Here is a 23,749-nt window from a genome sequence, read left to right as displayed (position 1 = left end):
GAACACTTTTGTCAAAGTTTCTAGAACTTTGATTGGCATCTACTGGGCATGCCCAGCATGGCACTAAACCTGCAGCCAGCAGGGGTCCCTCTTCAGTCTTGTTTAAAGGAAGTGCCGAAAAATAAAATAAGAAAATGTAACGAACCCAACACCGTGGGGCGGTGGGCGGGTTTCGTGAGGACTAACATCCTGCTGTCCTGTGAGAACACCTGTTACAGGTAAGCAACATTTGCTTTCTCAGAGGACAAGCAGGATGGTAGTCCTCACATATGGGTGAGTAACGAGCTGAGGATGTCCGAGAAATGCATCAAATGTAACCAAGGTGGGCAATAAGCACAAGGACTGGGGTGGAATTTGGTAGAGGGCATCCTCTACCAAATACCTCTACCAGGCGGAAGGGTGTTGGTACATCAAGTTGTAAAAAGGTTTTGCAAGACAGACTGGCTGAAGATGGAATCTTGTCTAAGCAATAATGGGCTGTAAAGGTATGGAGAGAACTCCAGGTAGCAGCCCTGCAAATGTCAGGAAGCAGCACAGAGTGTAGGTGTGCTACTGAAGTCGCCATGGCCCTCACAGAGTGTGCTTTAACATGGTCTTGAAGCGGAATGCCTGCTTGCTGATAGCAAAAGGATATGCAGTCCGCTAGCCAGGAGGAGAGAGTCTGCATACCCACAGGCTGCCCCAATTTGATGGAATGGAAAGAGACAAACAATTGAGTGCTTTTGCTGTGGGCAGCTGTACGGTCGAGATAGAAGGCTAGAGCCCGTTTGCAGTCAAGGGTATGCAGAGCCTGTTCTCCTGGATTGGAGTGAGGCCTGGGAAAGAAGGTAGGTAGTATAATGGATTGATTAATGTGAAACTCCGATACTACCTTAGGTAAGAACTTAGGGTGAGTGTGGAGTACTGCCCGATCCTGCAGAAGTTTAGTGGAAGGCGGATAGGTAACTAGGGCCTGTAACTCACTAACTCTGCGAGCAGATGTGATTGCCAAAAGAAAAATCACTTTCCATGTGAGATAGCGAAGATCACAGGATTGGAGAGGCTCAAATAGTGGTTTCATGAGCCGACCCAAAACCAGATTGAGGTCCCAAAAAGGGGTCGGAGGGCATAGTGGAGGCTTGAGGTGAAGCAAGTCTTTCAGAAAACGTGTTACGAGATAGGTGTGTGTGTGTGTGTGGGGGGGGGGGTGCGGTGAAGGCTATAAAACTAGGGGAGTTTGGAGGACCTAGCTCTTAACTGGATGAATTGGGGATAAACTGGTAAAACTGGGAATGCTGTCGGCGTGCACCTCACTTAAAATCACCCAATTTATGCAGTAGAAGCAGGATTTGAGTGCACAGTCAAGTGCCCACTTAAAATTTGGTGCACATGTGCGCACAGCAAGACTATTTTATACATGCACACATATGTTATAAAATGGTCTGAGTCCCTGGGTGTGGGCCGATATATGTGCGCAAATGTGTGTGCCTGCACACTGGTTTGAAAGTTACCGTCATAATATTTAGATGAGCACCCCCATCCTCGTAATATTGTGGCTGTAATTATTAAATGGTGAATGTCTGGTGAGTGGAAAAGAAGGCCACAGAAAAGATTGGAGGCTCTCTCCACCACATTATGGAATTTATGAGATTTGTTGTCACTACTATTTTTTTGGGACAATGGATGGAGATCTATTTTCAATTCATTTTGAAGTGCCATTGTGCTCCTCTCATATGCAATTTTGCTAAGACAGTACACTTACTGTGACTGCCATGTGCCCTAATATTCATATAAAAACTCTGGCTCTCACCAGTGGATGGCTTAAAACAGTTTGAACTTTGCTGATTAGATTGTGCATTCGCTTGTCAGGCAGGAAAGCCTTGGACAACATGGTGTTTCTGGGCTTCAGATGGAATTTCTTTGCTTTGATTATGAACCTAATAATCTTTGGGTGTTAATAACTAAGTGCATGTTATTTTAGAATTGTAAGTAGGATCAATTCGATATTAACCAATCAGCAAAATAAAGAGATACTACAATGTTATTTTTCTGAGATATGCTGCAATTACTTATTTATTTATTTTTTATTTATTTATAGCTTTTCTATACCGACTTTCCAATAACAGAATTACTGATCAATTCGGTTTACATTTTAAACTTTAACAGTGACAAGTAATTGTCTTACAATGAACAGGAAGAAATAACTTGGAAATAAATATATGGGGATTATAACATAGATACAATATATAGCCTAATGTAGGCAAAGGCATAAAAACATAGGCACAAGGACTGCCAAAGATTTGAATTGAATTGATGAGTTCTTTGGGGTATTATTTGTGTTGTTCATTGGGGTATTCTTTGGGGTTCGAGGAATGTTTAGAGTTGAACTTGTTTCTTTCTTATATAGATCTCTTGTCGGTTGTTTGAAAACCTGAGTTTTTAAGTAGTTCTCTTATAGATTGATTGAAAAAGACCTAAAGGGGACCTTGGCAGAGATGAATTCAGCCAGCTGAAATTATGGAAAAGCTTGGTGGAAGAGCCAAGTCTTAAGTCTTTTTTTGAAGACTTAAGAAAAAGACCTAAAGGGGACCTTGGCAGAGATGAATTCAGCCAGCTGAAATTATGGAAAAGCTTGGTGGAAGAGCCAAGTCTTAAGTCTTTTTTTGAAGACAATGGGGCATTGCACTGATTTGAGTTCAGGTGGGAGAGTATTCCAGAGTTTGGGGCCAGCTGTGGAGAATGCTCTTTTGTTTAACGCTGATTTCATTGGATGGGTTTGGAGGTTGTTTCTGTAGGCTTGTCTCACTGGTCTAGTAGAGGTGTGCAGTTGTAAAGGGATTTTGAGCTCGAGTGGGGCCAGGTTGTGTAGTGCTTTGTGTATTGATGAAAGCACTTTGAAGAGTATTCTGAAATTGACTGGTAACCAGTGCAGGTCCTTTAAAACGGGTGAGATGTGGTCTCTTTTGTTGGTCTTGGTTAGAATCCTTGCCGATGCGTTTTGCAACATCTGTAGTGGTTTTAAGGCGTTTACTTCTAGGCATTTTGTGAATACTCTGGGTGCAGTTGCCAGACCAAATGGCAGAAGTTAATACTGAAAATGTTGATCCTCCAGAACAAATCAAAGATATTTTTTTGTGAGATTTGGGAATGAGAATATGGAGATAGTCAACCTTCAAAACTACTGCTTCAGCGAAACAGGCTTGACGGCCCTGGCTACCAAAAGTAATTCCTGATGCGATGATGGATCCCAAGAGGGGCATGAGGAGAGTCCGGAGGGACACCCAGGAAGTTCAGCTGGTACCCTCAACAAACGATGGACAGAACCCACTGGTCCGAGGTGACACTTGGCTAATGGACTACAAAGAACTGTATCAGGCCTCCGACTGGAGGGCCTTGCGTCAAAAGTACGGGTGGTTGGCTTATGTTCCCTCACAGCCAGTCAGAACCCTGTAGCAGGGCTCGGCGAAGGTCTGGGGGCCCGCTGCTGTCTAGGGTGGCCCCTAGGGCTCACCCCCGAGAGCTGGTGTGAGAAGCAGGAGGATAGTATTTCCTCTGGTGGTAGAAGGACCTCCTCAGTCCCTGTTGCGAGGACTTCCTGGCCGTGGACAGCGGGTCTGAGGTACTGGCCAAGAGATGCTCTAGAGTCTCATGAAGATCCTTTAACTGAGCCACAGCATCCATCACCCTGTCGCCAAAGAGAATTTTGCTAGTACACGACAGTTCCACGAGCCTCTCCCTCACCTCTGGGCAGAGATCCGAGGCTTGAAGCCAGGCCATCCTGCGGACACCAATTCTCAAGACCACCACCCTCACTGCCATCTCAAAAGCATCAAAGGTGAAGCACACCTCATGCTTGCCACATTCCAGACTCTGCTGGACGACTGCTAGGAAAGCGTTCTGCTGCTGTTAGGGTAGGTGCTCGGTTAGGTCCTGGATCTGCTTCCAGAGGTTTTGAGAATACTGCATCACATAAGGCTGGCAGGAGGTGATATGGGAAATCAGCATGGCACCCTGAAACACCTGCTTTCCCAGCGCATCTAGAGCCCTATGTTCCCGTCCCAGTGGGGTAAAGGCATGGGTGCGAGAGTGCTTGGCCTTCTTGAGGGTGGACTCCACCACAACTGACTGGTGAGGGAGTTGATGCTTCTCAAACCCCCTAACATGCTGGACCAAGTACTCCACATCAGCCTTTCTATTCACTAGAGGCACGGAGAAGGGATGTCCCTAAATCTGAAGGATCAACTCCTTGAAAATCTAATGGACAGGAACAACCACCACTTCCTTCGGGGCATCCACAAACTGGAGAACCTCCAGCATCTTATGTCTGGCATCCTCTTCCATATGAAGTTGGAATGGAATGGTTTCTGCCAAGGCCCACACAAAACCAGCAAAGGTTAAGTCAGGCAGGGACCAGGACCGCTCATCCAGAGGAGACAGGTCAGAGGGGAGGTCATCGGAGTCATCAGAGGAAGACTCAGAGGTATTGTCCCCCTACGGGTTGTAAGGGGCATCATCATCACTAAGATCGCCCCAAGACACCAGTGGGGGAGCCCTTCCCAGGTCCCATGGCTTGGGCACCAAGGGCCCCAAAGGTCCCAGAACCGGACCAGGCAAAGCTGATCATGGAACAGAGGGTCTTGATGGTGCCTCTGGCCTCGAAGAGCCCTTCTCCCCGGAGGAACCTGCAATGGGTATGGCATCAGGAGGAAGAGGCAACAGTAGCTGTTGGGGCATCGAAGGCACCCTGGACACCGGCATCGGCTGCATGGGGAGAACGCCGAGAACATCCAGGTGCTCCAGCAGCGGCACCAACATAGAGGGTGCAGGCTCCGGCATTAGCGGGGCTGGCAGCTTGATGCCCTACAGGCTTGAACAACCGCCAATTGCACCCTGCATTCCAGCTCCTCCTGAAAGGCCTCCAACGACAGGACAGACTGAGGAGGAGGAGATGTAACCAGAAAGGTCAGTGCCTGGTACCGGAATCAGTGGGGAATGTCTCAGACCCCTGGCCTCAAAGGAGGGCTATACCTCTTTGCCGCAGGGTCACTTCAGGAACATCAGAGCAGGAGCTGGTGCCAACTCGAGCCCGGCACAGTGCAAGAACGGAGACCGGTGGCGATGTTTCCCACGGTGCTCACCCAGTCTTTCCCCAGAACTGAGGATGAAGGAGACGATCCAGAAGTCCTCAAACGAGAGGAGACTGAGGAAAGCCAATCCCCGGCACCCCTCTCCACCGGAGGCATCTATGTCCATAGGTTCTCCCCGGCCCTTCGGTGATAATGACCATGATGCCAGAGTCGAGGGTTCGAACTTCTTCGATCTGAACAATTTCTCCATCTTGTCCAGGCGGGCGGGTTGGCCCTTGGGTGTTAAATGGTTGAAAAAATGACACCCCCGAACATCGTGTGATGCCCCCAGGCAAAGGATATACACCTTGTGCGGATCCGTGAGGGACATAGTCCAAGGGCACGGGGGGCACTGACAAAAACCCGATGACGTCATGACGAAAAACAGCCAGCGAGCAGTCAATGACTGGTGGCTCCCAAAGAACACCGCTACTGGCAACCGGCTGCAAAGAGCGCAGAAACCCAGCATGGCACCAGACTAACTAAAGCAAGGAAGAAAGGCCATAAGAAAGAGAGCACGAGCTCCACAACCGTGAGATGACAGCTCCGTGGAAGAAACTGAAGAGGGATCCTGCATGGACATGTGGATAGTGGCATGCTGGGCATGCTCAGTGTGCCAGTCAAAGTAAACTTTGACATAAGTATTCAGTACTGGGCTCCATCCAATGAGATCACCCATATGTGAGGTCTACCATCCTGCTTGTCCTAGAATTGTTCCATCCCCTTTATCATTTTGGTTGCTATTTTCTGTACACTTTCTAATTCTGCTATATCTTTTCTTGAGATGTGGTGACCAGAACTGCACACTATACTCAAGATGAGATCACACCATGGAGTGACTCAGAGGCATTATGATATTCTCTGTTTTATCTACATTCCTTTCCTAATAATCCCTAACATTCCATTTGCTTTTTTGGCTGCTGCTGACCACTGAACAGAAGATTTCAATGTATTTTCTACAATGACACCTAGATCCTTTTCCTGAGTGGTGACGTCTAATGTGTAACCTTCCATTATGCAGCTATAATTTGGGTTACACTTCCCTAAGTGCATCACTTTGCAGATGTCCACATTAAATTTCATTTACAAACCCAGTTTCCCAGTTTTACAATGTCCTCATTTCTCACAATCTTCATTTCTCAGTTCTTTCAGCACTCTGGGATGTATACTACCTGGTCCAGGTGATTTGCTACTCTTTAATCATCTAATGGTCCAATTGACTCCCTTGCAGGCTTTTTACCTCGAATATACCTACAACATTTTTATTATGAAGGTCTGCTTCCACGGCAAGCTTCTTTTCAAATTCTCTCTTAGCCTTCCTTAACAATGCTTAGCATCTGACTTGCCAGTGCTTATGATGTTTCCTATTTTCATCATTTGGATTCCTTTCCCATTTCTTGAAAGATGTTCTTTTAGATATTATAGCCTCTTTCACCTCACCTTTTGACTATGCCAGTAGTCATTAGCCTTCCTTCCAACTTTTTCTAATGTGTGCAATACCTCTGGTCTGGGCTTCCAAGATGTCATTTTTAAACAACATCTATACCTGAGCTAAACTCTTACTGGTTGATTTTAAAAACCCTATGTGCACCGAAGCTGGGAGATATGTGTGTGACTTGGTGCGGTGCCCACTACGTGGATTTTAAAACCCGCAAAGGTACATGAGTATTTCCCACTATTCGCACAAATCATGCTCAAAAAACTTTTCTGAATTTTCTGATTTGTGAGAGAGCTTTTCTGTCTTGGAGCCATTGGATGATATTATTTATTTATTTATTTATTTTTATTTTTTCTATACCGACATTCCTGTAAAATGTACAAATCATATCGGTTTACAGTGTAACGTTAACAATCGCTCGGAGGCGGTACAAGGAACATAGGTTACAGATAACAAAGAAAATGGTCCAAAACTACTTAAAACATAATGTAAAATAAAGCATAATAAATAATAATATAACTCGGCGATTCGGCCCCGGCCCGAATCGCCCGGCCACCTACCCTGCGACCTCCGATCGCCGAACCGACCCGGCAGCCGCCCAGCAGACGCTCCAGGCCGCAGACCAGCCGCCGACCACGAGGCCCGGACACCCCACCCCTCCCGGAGCTCCAGCCAATTGTAAGTGGAGCTGCGCTGACGTCAGCGCCAGGGAGGGAGGCTCTTCGCAGCCCTTTAAATCCAGGGCTTTCTCCGCGGCTCTGCCTCTTCGCTCCGGCCCCGGCCCGAATCGCCCGGCCACCTACCCTGCGACCTCCGATCGCCGAACCGACCCGGCAGCCGCCCAGCAGACGCTCCAGGCCGCAGACCAGCTGCCGACCACGAGGCCCGGACACCCCACCCCCTCCCGGAGCTCCAGCCAATTGTAAGTGGAGCTGCGCTGACGTCAGCGCCAGGGAGGGAGGCTCTTCGCAGCCCTTTAAATCCAGGGCTTTCTCCGCGGCTCTGCCTCTTCGCTCCGGCCCCGGCCCGAATCGCCCGGCCACCTACCCTGCGACCTCCGATCGCCGAACCAACCCGGCAGCCGCCCAGCAGACGCTCCAGGCCGCAGACCAGCCGCCGACCACGAGGCCCGGACACCCCACCCCCTCCCGGAGCTCCAGCCAATCACCACCTCGACAGCCATTCAGAGGAGCCCCTGACTGCGTAATAAATTTTAGACCCAGCGTAGCGCCGCGCGCAGAGTGTCGCGCGCCGAAGGAGCGCGACAAAGGGGCTGGCCCCTTTGTGCGCCCCTTCGTGCGAACCTTCATCCTCCACGCCAAAGTGAGAAGAATCCCAACAGTGTGGTCCAATACAGCTGCCTGAGGCCCTCCTAACCTACTCACCCTCCTGAGGCCTAGTAATACTGCACTGGCTACAAGAAAACTGCAAAGTAGTGTCTCTTCCTTAGAGGTTTCACATACGAGTTCTGTACATCATCCTAATAGTAAGAGGTACTATACATCCTGCACTGTATAACCTTTATAGTATAACCTGACTCTCATAGCATTGCATATTCTGCTCTGACTAACTAGCATACACACACCTCCTAAATCTTACAACCTGCACCCCACCCCCCCACCTTATATCCTAAACTGTATTAACTGCATTGTCCAACCTGCATGGAGTATTACCTGCACTGTCTATCAACATTGTTTAATCTGCATTAACCCATATCGTCTAATCTGTACTTATCTGCTTTGCTGGTGTTCCAACTGTACCATCTGCGCTATCCACACTGTTTAACCTAAATTGTCTATTCTGTATCAATCTGCTTTGTCCAATCCGTACTGTTTAATCTGCATTGTGCTCTTTCCCTCAGCAACACTCACTGAAACCTCAATCCCGTCCGTGTTGGCCTACTCCCACGCTGTCTCCTCCTGCCTACCCCTCTCCCCCTCACCCCCTTCCCTCCTCAACCACAATGACCACACAACACATCCACCGCATTCACCTCCCCCACAACAGACGCCCCCATTTCCTCCCCCTCCGACCACCCCCCTCTTACAAGTCCCTCCTCCCCATCCTCTCGACCCCCCTCAACCAATTTCTAGGACTCACTACCCTCTCCATCATTTTGTTCAATGCCCAATCACTCTCTAAAAAAACCCCCATTCTAAACGACCTCCTCACTGATGCCAACCCAGACGTCTGTGCGATCACGGAAACCTGGCTCAAAGAAACTGACATAGTCCTCTTGAACCAGCTACCGACTCACTCTTATGAATTCTTATCCATTCCAAGACCTAAGGAAAAAGGAGGTGGCATCCTCCTAGCCTTCAAGAAACACCTCAACCTCAAACTTACCCATTCCACCTCACCCACCAAACTAGAAATTGGCCTCTTCAAGTCTCCGTCGTTACAGATCTGTCTTATATACGCTCCTCCGGGCTCCATTGAACGGGATCCCTCCCCCTTAATCGAATTCCTATCCGCCAACATCAACTTTGAAATACCTTCCATCATACTAGGGGATTTCAATCTCCATGTTGATGCCTCCCCCCTTACCCCCTCTTGTGAGATATTCCTCACGGCACTCCAAGCATTAGGCCTTAGACAAATCGTTGCCTCCCCCACCCATCAAGCTGGACACTCCCTAGACCTTATATTCATCAACCATTGCTTCCTTCCTTCCCACCCCCCCACCTGCTCTCCGGTACCCTGGTCGGACCACTACCTCATAGAAGCTTTACTCACTCTTAACTTCCCCACTACCCACACCTCTACAAACAACACCACCATTACCTTTAGGAAACCCTGCTCAGGAGATGAACTAGCTCTTGCTATCTCCAATGCCTCCACTAACCTTGACTGCTCCAGTCCAGAAACTGCCATCACATCCTGGTTCAGTATAACCCTTGAAATCGCTGACAGTCTATGTCCCATCTCTAGGCGCAAACTACCCCAATCCACAAAAAACCAACAACCATGGTACACGACAGAATTAAGATCCCTAAAAAATACCCTTAGGCAGCGAGAGAGAATCTGGCGTAAAGCCCCCTCACCCCAACTCGCCTCAAGCTACAAAACCGCCCTCCACCATTATAGAATAACCACCCTCAAAACTAAACGAGACTTCTATGCCTCCAAGATCCACCAGTACATGTACAACCCGAAAGCCCTCTTCAATTATGTTGCCAACCTCACCAAGTCCGCCCAGCCTGCTATCCCTGAAAACGAAGCCACCGCCAAGAGTGAAGAAATCGCCCAATATTTCCTCGCAAAAATCGCCAACATCCTCTGCAGATTTCAACACCCATCTCCTTCAACCCCTCCTTCCCCCCCGCTTCAACCTTCCCCCTCTACACCCACACCTTCCATGGTACACTCTACAACTTCCCCCCCGCTTCAACCTTCCCCCTCTACACCCACCCTCCAAACCCTCGACCTGACTTCCTCTAAAGAAGTGGAATCTATCCTTAGAAAACTCAAACCCGCATCTCACCCTTCAGATACCATTCCCACAAAATCCCTCCTCTCCATCCCTAATTCCATCTCCAAACCTATTGCAGACATTATAAACTCCTCCCTCTCTTCAGGCTCTGTCCCAGATGCCCTCAAACAAGCAATCGTTAAGCCCCTCCTAAAAAAACCTACATTAGACCCCAAAGACCCCGCCAACTTCCGCCCTATCTCTAACCTGCCCTTCCTCTCCAAAATTTTGGAAAAGATTGTGAACATCCAACTTACTGAATATCTTGAAGACAATAATATACTGCATCCTGCCCAATACGGCTTCCGTAAGTACCTCAATACCGAAACACTCCTCCTCTCTCTCACAGACCACCTGCTCATAGGCATGGACCAAGGCAATTGTTACCTCCTCGCCCTCCTCGACATCTCAGCTGCCTTTGATACTATCAATCATAACCTCCTCATCAACCGTTTAATCGAAATAGGCATCTCAGGCCTAGCCCTGCTATGGTTCAAATCCTATTTATCTAACAGAAAGTTCTCTGTCAAGATAGGAAACGCCAATTCCACACTCTACCCCCTGTCCCAAGGTGTCCCCCAAGGCTCCTCCCTCTCCTCTACCCTTTTCAATATTTATCTCACACCCCTATGCCAACTCCTCACAGACCTTGGCCTCAAATTCTACCTCTATGCTGACGATGTGCAAATCATCATTCCCATCCACAACTCTCTCTCAGATGCCCTTGCATTCTGGAACACATGTCTTGCCAACATAAACGATTTCCTCACCAACATCCACCTCGCCCTAAACTCCGCTAAAACAGAACTGCTCCTTATCTCTCCCCACTTCCCTCCCAAACCCCTGATCGCTAACGACCCAGCTTTCAACACCATCACGTCCCAACCCACTGTAAGAGACCTTGGGGTAATTCTTGATCAACAACTCAATCTAAAAAAACAGATCAACTCCATCCTCAAAGAAGGTTTCTTCAAGCTCAGTATTCTGAAGAAACTCAGACCCCTCCTCCACTATCATGATTTCCGTACTGTCGTCCAAGCTACCCTTTCCTCAAAGCTTGACTACTGTAATGCCCTCCTCCTCGGCCTACCCTCCTCCACTACCAAACCCTTACAAATGTTCCAAAATGCAATCGCCAGGGTCATCACCAACTCTCGGAAAGCTGATCACATCACCCCCCATACTCAAAGAACTCCACTGGCTCCCTATTGCATCCCGTATTCTCTTCAAAATTTTAACTATAGTACACAAATCCATCCACTCTCACAATTCTAACTGGCTTGATGAACCCTTTCGTCCTATACACTCTGTACGACCCATTCGATCAGTCAACATAGGCACCCCCTCCATCCCCCTTTGAAAAAAGCCCACCTCTCCACCACTAGAGACCGCGCCCTATCCATTGCAGGCCCCAAACAATGGAACGCCCTCCCCACCACGCTCAGGCTTGAGCCATGTTATTCCAAGTTCAGAAAAAAACTTAAAACGTGGCTCTTCCGTCAAGCCTACCCTGATTAATCCCTACCTCCCCCCCCCCACCCTCCAGTTCTTACCTTCTGATCTTACTTGTATATAGACTCCAGTTAGTAACCTGCTTAAGCCTTTATATATAAGCCTTTATTTATAGACCTGTATATATATATATACCTGTAAATAGCCTGTTACAGTTGTTTGATTGCTTTAATTTCTTTGCCCTCTGCTCTATGTATATTCCTCCCTGTTTCCCCTCCCCGTTGATTGTAATTTCAGCCTTTCAGTTACAATGTGAACCGGTATGATGTATGCTTACTAATGCCGGTATATAAATGTTTCAAATAAATAATAAATAAATAAATAAATAAGATATAAGATATAAGATATATCATAAGATATAAGAACTATAATAGAAATGCAAAGCAGACCTCAAGTATCATCTCTGAAACAGCAGAGATGGTAGTTAGAGCAAATAGAGCAAAGAGAAGAAATTGATAGGTGGGCTAAGGAGTACGAATGTGAATATTAATTGGGAGGGTGCAGATACAGGAGCGAGAAATTAGGTGTCCATAAAGGCTTGGCTAAACAGCCATGTTTTCAGTCTCTTTTTGAAAGTGGCATGACAGGGTTCTTGTCTGAGGTCAGGAAGTAGTGCATTCCAATGATGAGGTCCTGCTGTCGATATGGCACGTTTACTAAGGGAGGTTTTGGCTTGGGGGACATACAAAAAATACAAATATTACCACTTGCATGACTGATTACTGCCCTGCTTGTACATACAGAAACAGAATTAAACATCAAATGAGTACAAATACAACTATTTTCTAATTTTCAATGAGTTAATATATTTGAAACTGTACTTACTGTTGTATGTAGACCTCCAATCTGAGTTGCATGAAATGTTGCATTTGGTTTCATTCCCTTCTTCCTCGAAGTTTCTATGGAATCTTCCTGATGCCTTTTCGCTTTCTACAAGTAGTAAAAAGAAAATAATAAGTAACCAACCCAGGACTTATAGTTATGTTTGGTCAAGATTACAGTATATAGCACAAAGCAACGTTTGTCATTCTGCTATGTTGTACATTACAAAATTCAAGTATTCATGGAAATTGTTAATATTGCTTGGGTAAAAATGTTATTGCAAAATGAACAATAATTGATATATCATATAAATTCTGTTATACCAAATGAACTTAACGCTTATATCAAATGGAGTTTTTGCTTCTAAGACTGACATGTCAGATAGCATCTCTGACAGCTGTCATTATTTAATTGAACATCACCCAGGTGGTCATGAAACGAATGATACATAGTACACTTAAAAACATCTCCATTGCCGCAGTGTGGCTCATGTTTTGAAACTGCTGCTGAGTACTTCTTAACTAAAGTATTGATGCCAATAAGGGTTCACAATTTTATGTTTTATGAAGCTTCTTGGTTCCTGGACTTATGTGTTTTATTTTTATTTTTCTATCTAGCCTATACAAATTGAAAGGTAACATCAAATGCAGTGCATACTCCTGACACAGAATTTTCTTGAAACAGTGTTATGCTAACATGCAATATTAACAATTTTCATGAATGCTTGAATTTTGATTGCATACTGGGTGCATTAATATTCTTGGCTCTGGTTATTTGGTGATTCTGCTATGTTGTACAATTAATTAAAAATTTGTTAAAATGAAATAGTGGAAGTGTTGGAATTCAAAACAGAATGCTTGTTAGAAAAGATAAGTAGATACAAAAACTGAACGTAATAACAGAATTCTAGTGTAATAGTTGTACTAACTTTAATTTGTATAATTGAATTTTAATATTTAATATGTCAGAGGCAATGACATTACTTCCTTAATGATATCTTTCAGATATTTTAGGATGCAGATTTGTGTTTTTCAGTCTTCTTTTAATTTAAATATATCATGAATCCAGCCACCTGCACTTCAAGTCAGGACTGGCTATATTTAAAATCCGGTAAAGTGAAAGAGAAATTTAAAATCTACCCATATGTCTATTTAATTCACAGGAATAAATTTATAGGCTAGACTAGTCTCATTGTACATGCCTTTCAAATATATTTTATTGATATTCACTGTAGCATATTTTTATTTTTAGAGCATAAGCTGAAGCAGAAGACAGAATTAAAGGCCCAAATGTTTACAAAATGTTAACTTTGCTGTTAATCAGCTCTGATTGTTTTTGTGATTTCTTAGCTTACACTACATTACTTAAAAAATGCAAAATAGTTTCCATAAAAACAGACATGATGGAATAGTTATTACTGGTGAAATCTATTTACATAAATCTGGACTAAAACAAGATAAGCAGATGACACTAAACAGAGCAATATCACACAGTATATACATTTTTTATTAATTTAAAAAACATACAGGATGGCTAGGTGATTCAATGCAAGTGATATGTACTGCCATGCAGAGGCTCCTGTTCAATTCTCAGGCTGAGACTCTGCATCCTGGATCCACTGGGGCTGGGGAGGCTGCAGAGGCAATATTCATATCGCCTGGGAGTGGGGGGGTGAAGAAAAGAAGTTAATCACTGAGCAATGGTGACACCTACTGGTGACTGCAGGGTTCTGGAAGGAACCTTGATGCGTGACCTCCACTGAAGCCTGCCACTGAGATGACTGGGCTCAGTACAATGGGAGGGGGGAATCAAGCCCAAGTAGTTGCAAATGAAGGCTCATGGCACCAGGATTGCAGAAACGGTTCTTCCAAAGGAGGAAGAGGAGGAAACTAACGGGACCACCACCTCCCACAAATAAAACCCATACCTGTGGAAAATCCAGTGGTTTGCAGTTTCCAAGGCATCAAGTTGTTACCAGAGGTAGATTTTGTCAAATGAATCTGATTTCTTTGATTTGGTGACTACAGAATTGGATGAAGGAGGTGCAATTTTGCATTGAACATGGTTTACTTTGATTTCAGCAAAGGTTTTGATATTGTCCCATTTAGGAGGCTTATTAATAAACTGAGCAGCCTAGGAATGGGTCCCAAGTTTATGGACTGGATTAGAAATTGGTTAAACAATAGACAGCAGAGGGTAATAGCAAATGGAATTCATTCTGAGAAAACATGGTAGTGGAATGCCTCAGGGATCAGTTCATGGGACTGGTTCTGTTCAATATTTTTGTAAACAATAGTGTGGAGGGGGGTAGAAAAAAATGTGTCTTCACAGATGACAGTAAGATCCGCAACAACATGGACACCCCTGAGGGAGTAGATAGAATGAGAAGCAATTTAAGAAACCTTGAAGAGTAGTGAAATGCTTGGCAATTAAGATTCAATGCAATAAAGTACAGTCATGCATTTGGGGTTCAGAAATCCATGGATGCAGCACACAATGTGGGTTGAAAATTGATGTGCACAAAGACAGGGTCTTCAGGACAATAGTGTCTGATGATTTGACAGGGGTGAGACAGTGTGACATGGCAGTAGCTAAAGTGAGATAAAATGTTTAATCATAAAACCCACTGCTTTATAAAACTCATGACATGAATAAGCTTCTGGCAATTCAACTTTAAACTGGAGGATGGGGATGTAAATGTCATCACTATGCAAAATGGAAGTGAAAGGAGAAAATAAAATGAATCAGCTGAATATTCCAAGCTTCAGCAAAAGAGCAGAAAAGGTGACTAAGAAGAGCAGCAAACTAAGGAATGAAAGATGGAAAGTTATGACCACAAATGCTTGTAACCTGAGAAACAAAATCACAGATTTGCAGGCCTTAATGGTGGAGACCAACTTGGAAAATGTTGCTATTATATAGCTGGTTCAATGAGTCTCATGACTGATATGGCCATCCCAGGCTATATCCTGTTAACGAAAGCAGAGCTACTTATCTGTAATAGATGTTCTTTGAGGACAGAAGAATGTCAGTCCTCATACATGGGAGACATCATCGGATGGAACCCAGCATGGAAAACTTTTGTCAAAATTTCTAGAACTTTGACTGAGCCTCATTGAGCATGTTCAGCATGCATTATAACATGCATCCAAGCAGGGTCCCCTTCAGTCTTATAATACAGAATTCAAGAATAAAATAATAAAGGAGAAGAAACCCATGTAGTGGAAACCACTCCACAGGGTGGTGGCCAAGATTCATGACGTCTGACATCCTGCTGTTCTCTGACCTGTTACAGATAAGCAACTCTGCTTTCTCAGAGGACAAGCAGGATGGCAGTCCTCACACATGGGTGAATCCCTAGCTACAGGCTGCCCCCCAACATAAAAGGGGATCAACAAAACAAACAATAAGTACCAACAGGCATAACAACTAATTCTGATAGTAACAGGAGGAGGCAGCCTGAACACAAACAATGGGCCCTAGGCGGGAACAGAGTCAGGTTCTAAACCTCAAACAAGTACTGAAGGACAGGTTGGTCAAATCTGCTGTTGTGTCGGCCATCCCTAACCAATCAATAATATGATGTGTGGAGAGAACTCCACATAGCAACTCTGTAGATCTCCTCCATGGGAGCTGCTTGCAAGTGGTCTACCGACACTATTCGAACAGTGTGAGCCTTGACATGGTCCCCAAGATGCAGTCCTGCTTGGATACAACATACGGAGATGCAGTCTGCTAGCCAATTGGAAAGAATCTGCTTATTCCTAATAAAAGGAATAAAAAGTTGGGTGGACCGTCAATGGGCTTTTGTCTGCTTCAGATAGAAGGCTAAGGCTCTTTTGCAGTCCAAACTGTGCAGGGTTTGTTTGCCTTGGTGCAAACAGGGTCTCGGGAAAAATGTTGGCAGGACGATGGACTGGTTAAGATAGAAGTCTGTCACCACCTTAGGCAGGAACCTGTGGTGCATATGTAAGACCACCCTGTCATGAAAAAATTTCATGTAAGGTGGATAAGTCACTAAGGCCTGAAACTCCCTCCGTGCTGAAGTAACCGCCACCAAAAACATGACCTTCCAAGTCAGGTACTTCAGATTACAAGTGCGCAGTGGTTCAAAGGGAGCTTTCATCAGCTAACACCACATTGAAGTCCCAAGACACAGCGGGAGGCCTTAGGGGAGGCTTCAACTGAAGCAGGCCTCACATGAAACGTACAATTATAGGCTGTAAAGAGATGAGTGTACCATCTACACCATAGTGGTATGTGCCAATAGAACTTAAATGAACTCTAACAGAGTTAGTCTTCAAGCCAGCCTCCAATTGGTGTAGAAGGTAGTCAAGCAGTTTTTGTGTGGCACAGGAGAAAGGATCTAGAGCCTTTTTCTCACACCACAGAGAACACCGCCTTCACTTCAGTCCATAAGACTTTCTAGTGGAAGGCTTTCTGGAAGCCACCAGAACCCAAGACACATTATTCGAAAGATCCAGCGGTTGCAATACTAACCTCTCAACATTTAGGCTGTGAGTGACAGGGCCTGGAGGCTGGGATGTCGCAACCTTCCTCAATCCTTGTGATGAGATCTGGGGAAGGCCTCAGACTGATCAGTTTCTGGATAAACAACTCCTACAGGAGTAGAAACTAGTCCTATCTTGGCCAACGAGGGGCTATGAGGATCATAGTCCTTTTGTCCTCATGAAGTTTTAAGAAAGTCTTTGCTACCAGTGGAGCTAGAGGATATGCATACAGAAGATCCTCGTCCCAATGCTGGGTTTAAGCATCTGAGGCTGGTTTGCCATGAGTCCTGTACAGGGAGCAGAACTAAGGATTCTTCCTGTTCCAAGGTACTACAAAGAGATACACATCTGGGCTTCCCCAGAGTCCTTTTGTGGGGTCTGAAGGAACGACTCACTCTGTCCGCTATCATGTTCTCCATTTCGGTCAGGTACATAGTGTTGTGTTTGTGGCATGTGGAACCTTGGTTGCTGTGAAGATTACTCCGCCCACGGGGAGGAGCCCCGTGGGGAACACAGCGATAGGCTAAACTCAGATAGCAGACACAGAAAGAATGGAAGGCTTTATTGTACTGCTATGGTAGATGGAATGAAGTAGGAAGATAAGGCACTGAGGTCCGCGAGGTGCTAATACGTTCAACAGTCTCAGAAGTAGATTCTCACCCAGATGTTTCAGAGAGGTGGGGACCTACGGTGTGGGCAGTGCCGAGCCAGGTGGGTGGCGTTGGAGAACTGGATTGCAAAGGTACTCACAGGAGATTAGGCGTCTTCCTGGTAGAGAATGGTGGGACCGAAGGTCCGTGGAACAGGATACTAGAACGGTAGGCCCTCGAGGAGCGAGTACAGGTAGTCCAGAAGTCCTGTAGAATAAGAGAGAGAGAGAGAGACTCCGGAGGAGCGGTTGTCTCAATTAGTAAGGCCCTGAAGGGGGATGGAAGTGAGAGACCCCCGAGGAGCGGGTTCTTGAGCTTCAGAAGGAGCGAGGCCCTTGGAGTGTAGAGCGGCGTCTAAGTGAGCAGCTTAGAGTGGTCAGAGTAGCTTTATTGAAGCCTTGCTAACTCAATGGTGGTTGTGAAGCGGAGGCTTGAAATACCCGGAGGTATTGACGTCATGTGGTGGGGATGCCTCCGAGGGTCCTGCCATGACGTACATTTGAGTGTCAGAGAGGTGCGCGCGTGCGCCCTAGGAGGCCATGGGAGTGAGCATGGCGGACTGGAACGCCCATGCTAGACTGGAGGTGCCGAGGCCCTCGGCACTGGAGGCAGCCATCTTGCCCAAAGAGGAGGAAAAGGGAAGAAAAGAGGTAAGGCAGAGCAGTCGCAGCCGTCTGCAACACATAGCCTTGAGCACCATCCTGTGGGATAGGGCCCATGACAAAATCTCGACCGCTTCCTGGCACAGGAGGAATGATCTTGTACCTCCCTGCTTATTGACATACCACATTGTACTTGGTTGTTAATTTGGATCAGGACAACTTTGTTGGACAGCCGATCTCTGAAAGCCCATAGCATGTACCTGATCACCCGGAGCTCCAGGAAATTGATTTGATAAAGATGTTCCTGGGTGGAAAATAAAGAGGTAGGCAGTCTATATTGGCCGTCAGGTAAACAAAAAGGAATAGATGTCTTAATCTTTCCCAAATATTTATTAGAGTGGAGAAGTATTCTTAAAATGCTCATTCCTTTTTGTTTACCTGGGTGGAAAATAGACTGAGTGCTGAGCCCATCTACATGAGCTCCCCAACCCAGGGTGAACGCATCCATGGTAAGGACAATTTGGGTAGGAGGTCCCCCATTCCAAATTTGAAATTACTCACCACCAGGACAAAGAGTTCCGGAGAGATCCTGGAGATTCTGCATGACCTGACGCCTCTGTGACCTTAGGGTATATTGTGCCTTTTACCATATAGCCCAACATCCTGAACATGTGCCAAGCTGACACCTGCAGGTTCTCTTGAATCCCTGCTCCGACGGTCATAAGATTGATGACCTTTTGTCAAAACAGGAAGGCCATGGCCTGAACCGTGTCTAACAGGGCTCCAATAAAGTCCAATTGAGGTGACAGGCTGAGATGGGACTTGGGGTAGTTGATGACGAACCCTAGTGTCTCCAAAAACCAGATGGTTGAGCGCATGGACCAGTTGGCCCCCGCCCAAGAGGTGCTCTTGATGAGCCAATTGTCCATATACGAGAAAATGTGAACTTCGAGTCTGTAAAGATGTTCCACTATCATGGCCAGGCATTTCATAAAGACATGTGAGGCTGATGTGAGCTCAAATGGCAATCTGTGATACTGGAAGTGCTGTTTTCCCACCTCTTGAGAAGATCTCAATGTGAGTTTATGAGTCTTGTAGATCTAGGGAGCATAGCTAGTCCCATATTTGCAAAAAAGGGATCAAGGTGTCCAGGAAAACCATCTTGAACTTTTATTTCTTGAAGAATTTGTTCAAGGCCCTTAGGTCTAGGATAGGACAGAGTCCTCCTATTTTCTTTGATATCAGGAAGTACTGGGAGTAAATCTCCACTCTCTTTGCCATGGTAGAACGGGTACGACTATTCTGGCCATTAAAAGGGTGGACAGTTTCATTATTAGTACCTCCTGATGCTTGACGGGCCTCAAAACGTGCTCAGGGGCAATTTGGTGGGGCATCCAATAAGTTCTATCAGTACCCTTGGCAGATGATAGACAGAGCCCATTGGTCTGAGGTTACACAGGGCCACAAGTTCACAAAGAACCACAGCCTTCCCCCAACCAACATATCCATTGCCCTGGGCACAGGCGACTGGGCTATGCTCTCTAAGATCCAGTGAAAACCCTGTCCCTGGAGTTGAATGAAGCATCAGCTGGAGCTTCTGGGTTCTTTGCTGCCTGGGACAGCCAAGAGAGATCTAGTGTTGTTGACAGGAGTGAGAGGGCAGAGGATAGTATCTCCTCATGTGTGAAGAAGGAATTCCTCAGCCCTGACCTCACCAACCTCTTGGATGAGGAGGATGGATCTGTAGTGCTGGTGGAGAACTGCTGAAGGAGTTGGGCCACTGCATCCTTGAATTTATCTCTGAAGAGTTTCTCTCCAGTGCATAGCATGTAAGCGAGTTGGTTCTGTACCTTTGGTCTGAGATCCAAGTTCCATAGCCATGCAAGTCTCTGGGCACCAATTCCCACTGCAGAGATACTCTATGTCATTTCAAAAACATCGTAGGTCAAGTGGACCTTGTGTTTTATGCACTCCAGGCCCTTATGCACCAGCAACAGGAGTGTGTCCTGCTGCTGCTGAGGCAGTTCTCAGCAACATCCTGCAGCTGCTTCCAGATGTCCTGCATATATTGGCTCTTACAGAGCTGGTAGGCAGCTAGGCGGGCAATGAGCATAGCCACCTGGAGCACTTTTCTCTCAAAGGCATCCATTGCCCTGTGATCCTTCCCCAGAGGCGTTGAGGAATGGGCTCAAGAATGCTTGGCCTCCTTAAGAGCGGATACAACTACCAGTGATTGGGTGAGGCAGCTTATGCTTGTGAAATCTGAGAGCCTTCTGGACGAGATAAAACCCGTCCGCCTTCCTGTTCAAGGGAGGCACTGTGAGAGGGTGTTCCCACATCTTCAACACTAACTGTAGCTGTGTTTAAAAAGGATTGGATAAGTTCTTGGAGGAGAAGTCCATTACCTGCTATTAATTAAGTTGATATAGAAAATAGCCACTGCTATTACTAGCAACAGTAACATGGAACAGACTTAATTTTTGGGTACTTGCCAGGTTCTTATGGCCTGGATTGGCCACTGTTGGAAACAGGATGCTGGGCTTGATGGACCCTTGGTCTGACCCAGTATGGCATGTTCTTATGTTCTTAACTCCACAGGTATCTTGTGCACTGGGATTGCCATGATCTTCTTGCGAGGCTCCATTGATTCCACCCTGGGAACTGACACCGACTGGATTTGTAACACACCAATGAGTGCATGCAGGGATTCCAGCAGCGGCTTAAGGAGTGAGTGTGCCAGTGTCATAGATGCTGCAATGCTGAGGCCACACATCGCCTTCTCGAGGGGCAGCTGCAAATGCCTCTTCAACTCCTCCTCGAACATCACCGATGCCAAAGCAGGCTGGGATGCAGGAAGTGCAACCAGATTGTATTCAGAGGAGGATTGATGGCTTGCATCAGGATCCTTGATGCCGATGGATCGGTCTTTGCTGGCCTGAAGAGGCACTCCATCTTATCAAACTGGATCTTATGTCCCTTCGGGGTCATCTTGACGCACTTGTTTCAACCCACGATGCCGTGTGATGCCCCAAGGCAGAGGACACATTTATCACATTTGTGCACCCTTTGTGTTATTTGTTTAATATGCTCCTTGTTATACCTTTTGCTTAATTGTTAAGAACTTTGATTTTGATGATTTTATTTTTGTAATCTCTTAGCCTCAGGTACAAAAATTTTAGATTGTAAGCCCTTTTAGGGGATAGTGAATTACCTATTGTACCTTATTGTAAACCAATGTGATATCTCTTTTTGAAATGAACATCGGTATATAAAAAAAAAAAAATAAATCGTAAATAAATAAATAAATAAATAAATCATGGGGTCCGTGATAGACATGATCCTCTCGCACCTGTGACACCACATAAAACCCGATGTGGACATGTCATCATGAAATAAAAGGGATGCAAGATCGAAATCAATGGATGGCTGCCCCAGGGGTATTGACATCAAAAGTAAACTTACCAATAAATGTCAACAAACCTACCTAGGACGCTAAAAGAAGAACCGAGGAGACCCTGCATTTATCGCGTGAGGCAGCAAAAAAGAAAGAAAGAAATCGTGCAAAATTTAAGTTTTGAAAAAGTATGCCAAAAAGTTGGTAAAGTAAGGTTCTCACCTGACCCTGAAACGACAGGCTCCTCAGAAAAGAAGAGACTGAAGAAGACCCTGTGTGGACATGTGGTTTAATGTATGCTGAGCATGCTCAATGAGGCTCAGTCAAAGTTCTAGAAACTGACATAAGTTTTCTATGACGGGCTCCATCCGATGATGTCACCCATGTGTGAGGATTGCCATTCTGGTTGTCCTTGGAGAAGGACAGAGTATCTCTTTATGTGAAAAATACCCAAGCAGCTGAAATGTAAGAGACATAGTATAGGGAAGAAGCATTATGGGCTGTCTTAAAAAAGAAGATGGTGCTTATTTTTTTATTTAAATCATTTGTATCCCACCTATATTGACTCTGTCTTGCTTCCATTTACACTGGTATGGTCTACAGGTTTCCGACTGAAACTGAAGAATTGGCAGAGATCTGGTCAAAAATATCCAAAATGTGGGAAAGATGGGAGAAATGTTGCTCATTTGAGATTTCAGTCTGCCAAATGTGGATTGGATTATCTCTATTCCGGAATCTGCATGTAGTAGTGAGTAGTGGATGCCTTTCAATGGGCTCTGCTCAAACAAATGGTGATGGAACCCAAGAGGGAGGGAGTGATAGTCGGTCTAATACTTACAAAGGGTGATATAATATCTCTAATATCTGAGTAGGTAGAGACCATCAGATGAAATGGTTCAATATTGCAACCAGGATCAAGAGAAGTCATACAAAGATCCAAGCTTTGAATTTCAAGAATAAAGACTTTGGTAAAATGGAGAAGTACCTTCAGGAGGAATTAGAAACTTAGGAGACGACGGGTGAAGTGGAAAAACAGGAACTATTAGAAAGGCAACTCTCTATGTAAGAAAAGTAAACAAGAGCAAGAGGAAAAAGAAACCAATTTGCTTCTCAAAGGAATTGGCTAAAAAAATAAAAGCAAAAAGAACAGCATTCTAAGAGGTACAAAGGTTCCCAAAAAGAGGAGCACAGGGAAGAATATCTGATGAAGTTGAGGGAGATGAGGAAGGAAATCAGGAAGGCAAAAGGTTAAGTGGAAGAAAGGATTGTCAAAGAGGTAAAATGAGATGACAAAACATTTTTCAGATATATTAGTAATAGAAGAAAGATCCAAGTTGGTATAGTAAAACTGAAAGAAGATAAGGAGCAATGTGTGGATAAGGATGAAGAAATAGCAAAAATATAAAATAAATACTTCAGTTCGGTGTTCAGTATAGAAGACCCTGGAGAAGGACTGTTGCTAGTGGACAAGGGCATGGATACATGTAATCCTGTTTACAGAAGAGAATGTATGGGAAGAGCTGCGAAAACTGAAAGTGGACAAGGCCATGGGACTGGATGGGGTACATCCCAGGATACTTAGGGAGTTTTGAGATGAGCTGGCAAGGCCGCTGAAAGACCTTTTCAATTGATCACTGGAAATGGGAGTGGTGCCATAAGATTGGAGAAGAGTGGTTGTGGTCCTGCTTCATAAAGAGGGTAGCAGAGAGGAGACTGGAAACTACAGGCTGGTTAGCTTCACCGTGTTGGTGGGAAATTTAATGGAGACTCTGCTGAAGGAGAGGATAGTGAACAATCCATAATCCGGTGGGTTGCTGACCTTGAGACAACATGGATTCACCAGGGGAAGGCCCTGTCAGACAAATCTGATTGATTTTTTTGATTGGATGATTAAGGAACTGGATCAAGAAAGTGTGCTTGATGTGATTTAGTTGGATTTCAGTAAGAATCTTAATATGGTCCCACATAGGAGGCAAGTGAATAAGATGAGAAGTTTGGGTTTGACGCCAAGATGGTGGAGTGGATTACAAACTGGTTGACTGACAGGAGAAAATGTGTAATGGTAATGTAACATTCTCTGAAGGGAGAATGGTGTTAAGGGGGGTGCCTCAAGGATTGATTTTGAAGCTGGCTCTGTTCAGTACTTTTGTGAGTGACAATGCAGAGGAGATGGAAGTTAAAGTTTGTCTTTTTGCAGATGATACTAAGATTTGCAACAATTTCAAAGGGGCTAGAGACAGAAT

General features: G+C 45.4%; 1 protein-coding gene across 2 annotated transcripts in view; it reads right to left on the bottom strand.

Annotated features, from left to right (window-relative positions):
• LOC115084217 (GTP-binding protein 10-like) overlaps positions 1-23,749 on the bottom strand; it is a 665,348-nt gene that overhangs the window by 208,507 nt on the left and 433,092 nt on the right. For both annotated transcript variants that reach the window (XM_029588786.1, XM_029588784.1), the window contains exon 22: positions 12,353-12,457. In XM_029588786.1, the coding sequence (XP_029444646.1) occupies positions 12,353-12,457 (105 nt within the window). The remainder of the gene's footprint in view (positions 1-12,352; positions 12,458-23,749) is intronic.

This window comes from Rhinatrema bivittatum, chromosome 2 (genome assembly GCF_901001135.1).
Source record: "Rhinatrema bivittatum chromosome 2, aRhiBiv1.1, whole genome shotgun sequence".
Lineage (NCBI taxonomy): Eukaryota > Metazoa > Chordata > Amphibia > Gymnophiona > Rhinatrematidae > Rhinatrema > Rhinatrema bivittatum.
The sequence above is the reverse complement of the archived record's forward strand: the minus strand, read 5'-3'. Positions and strand labels throughout refer to the sequence as shown.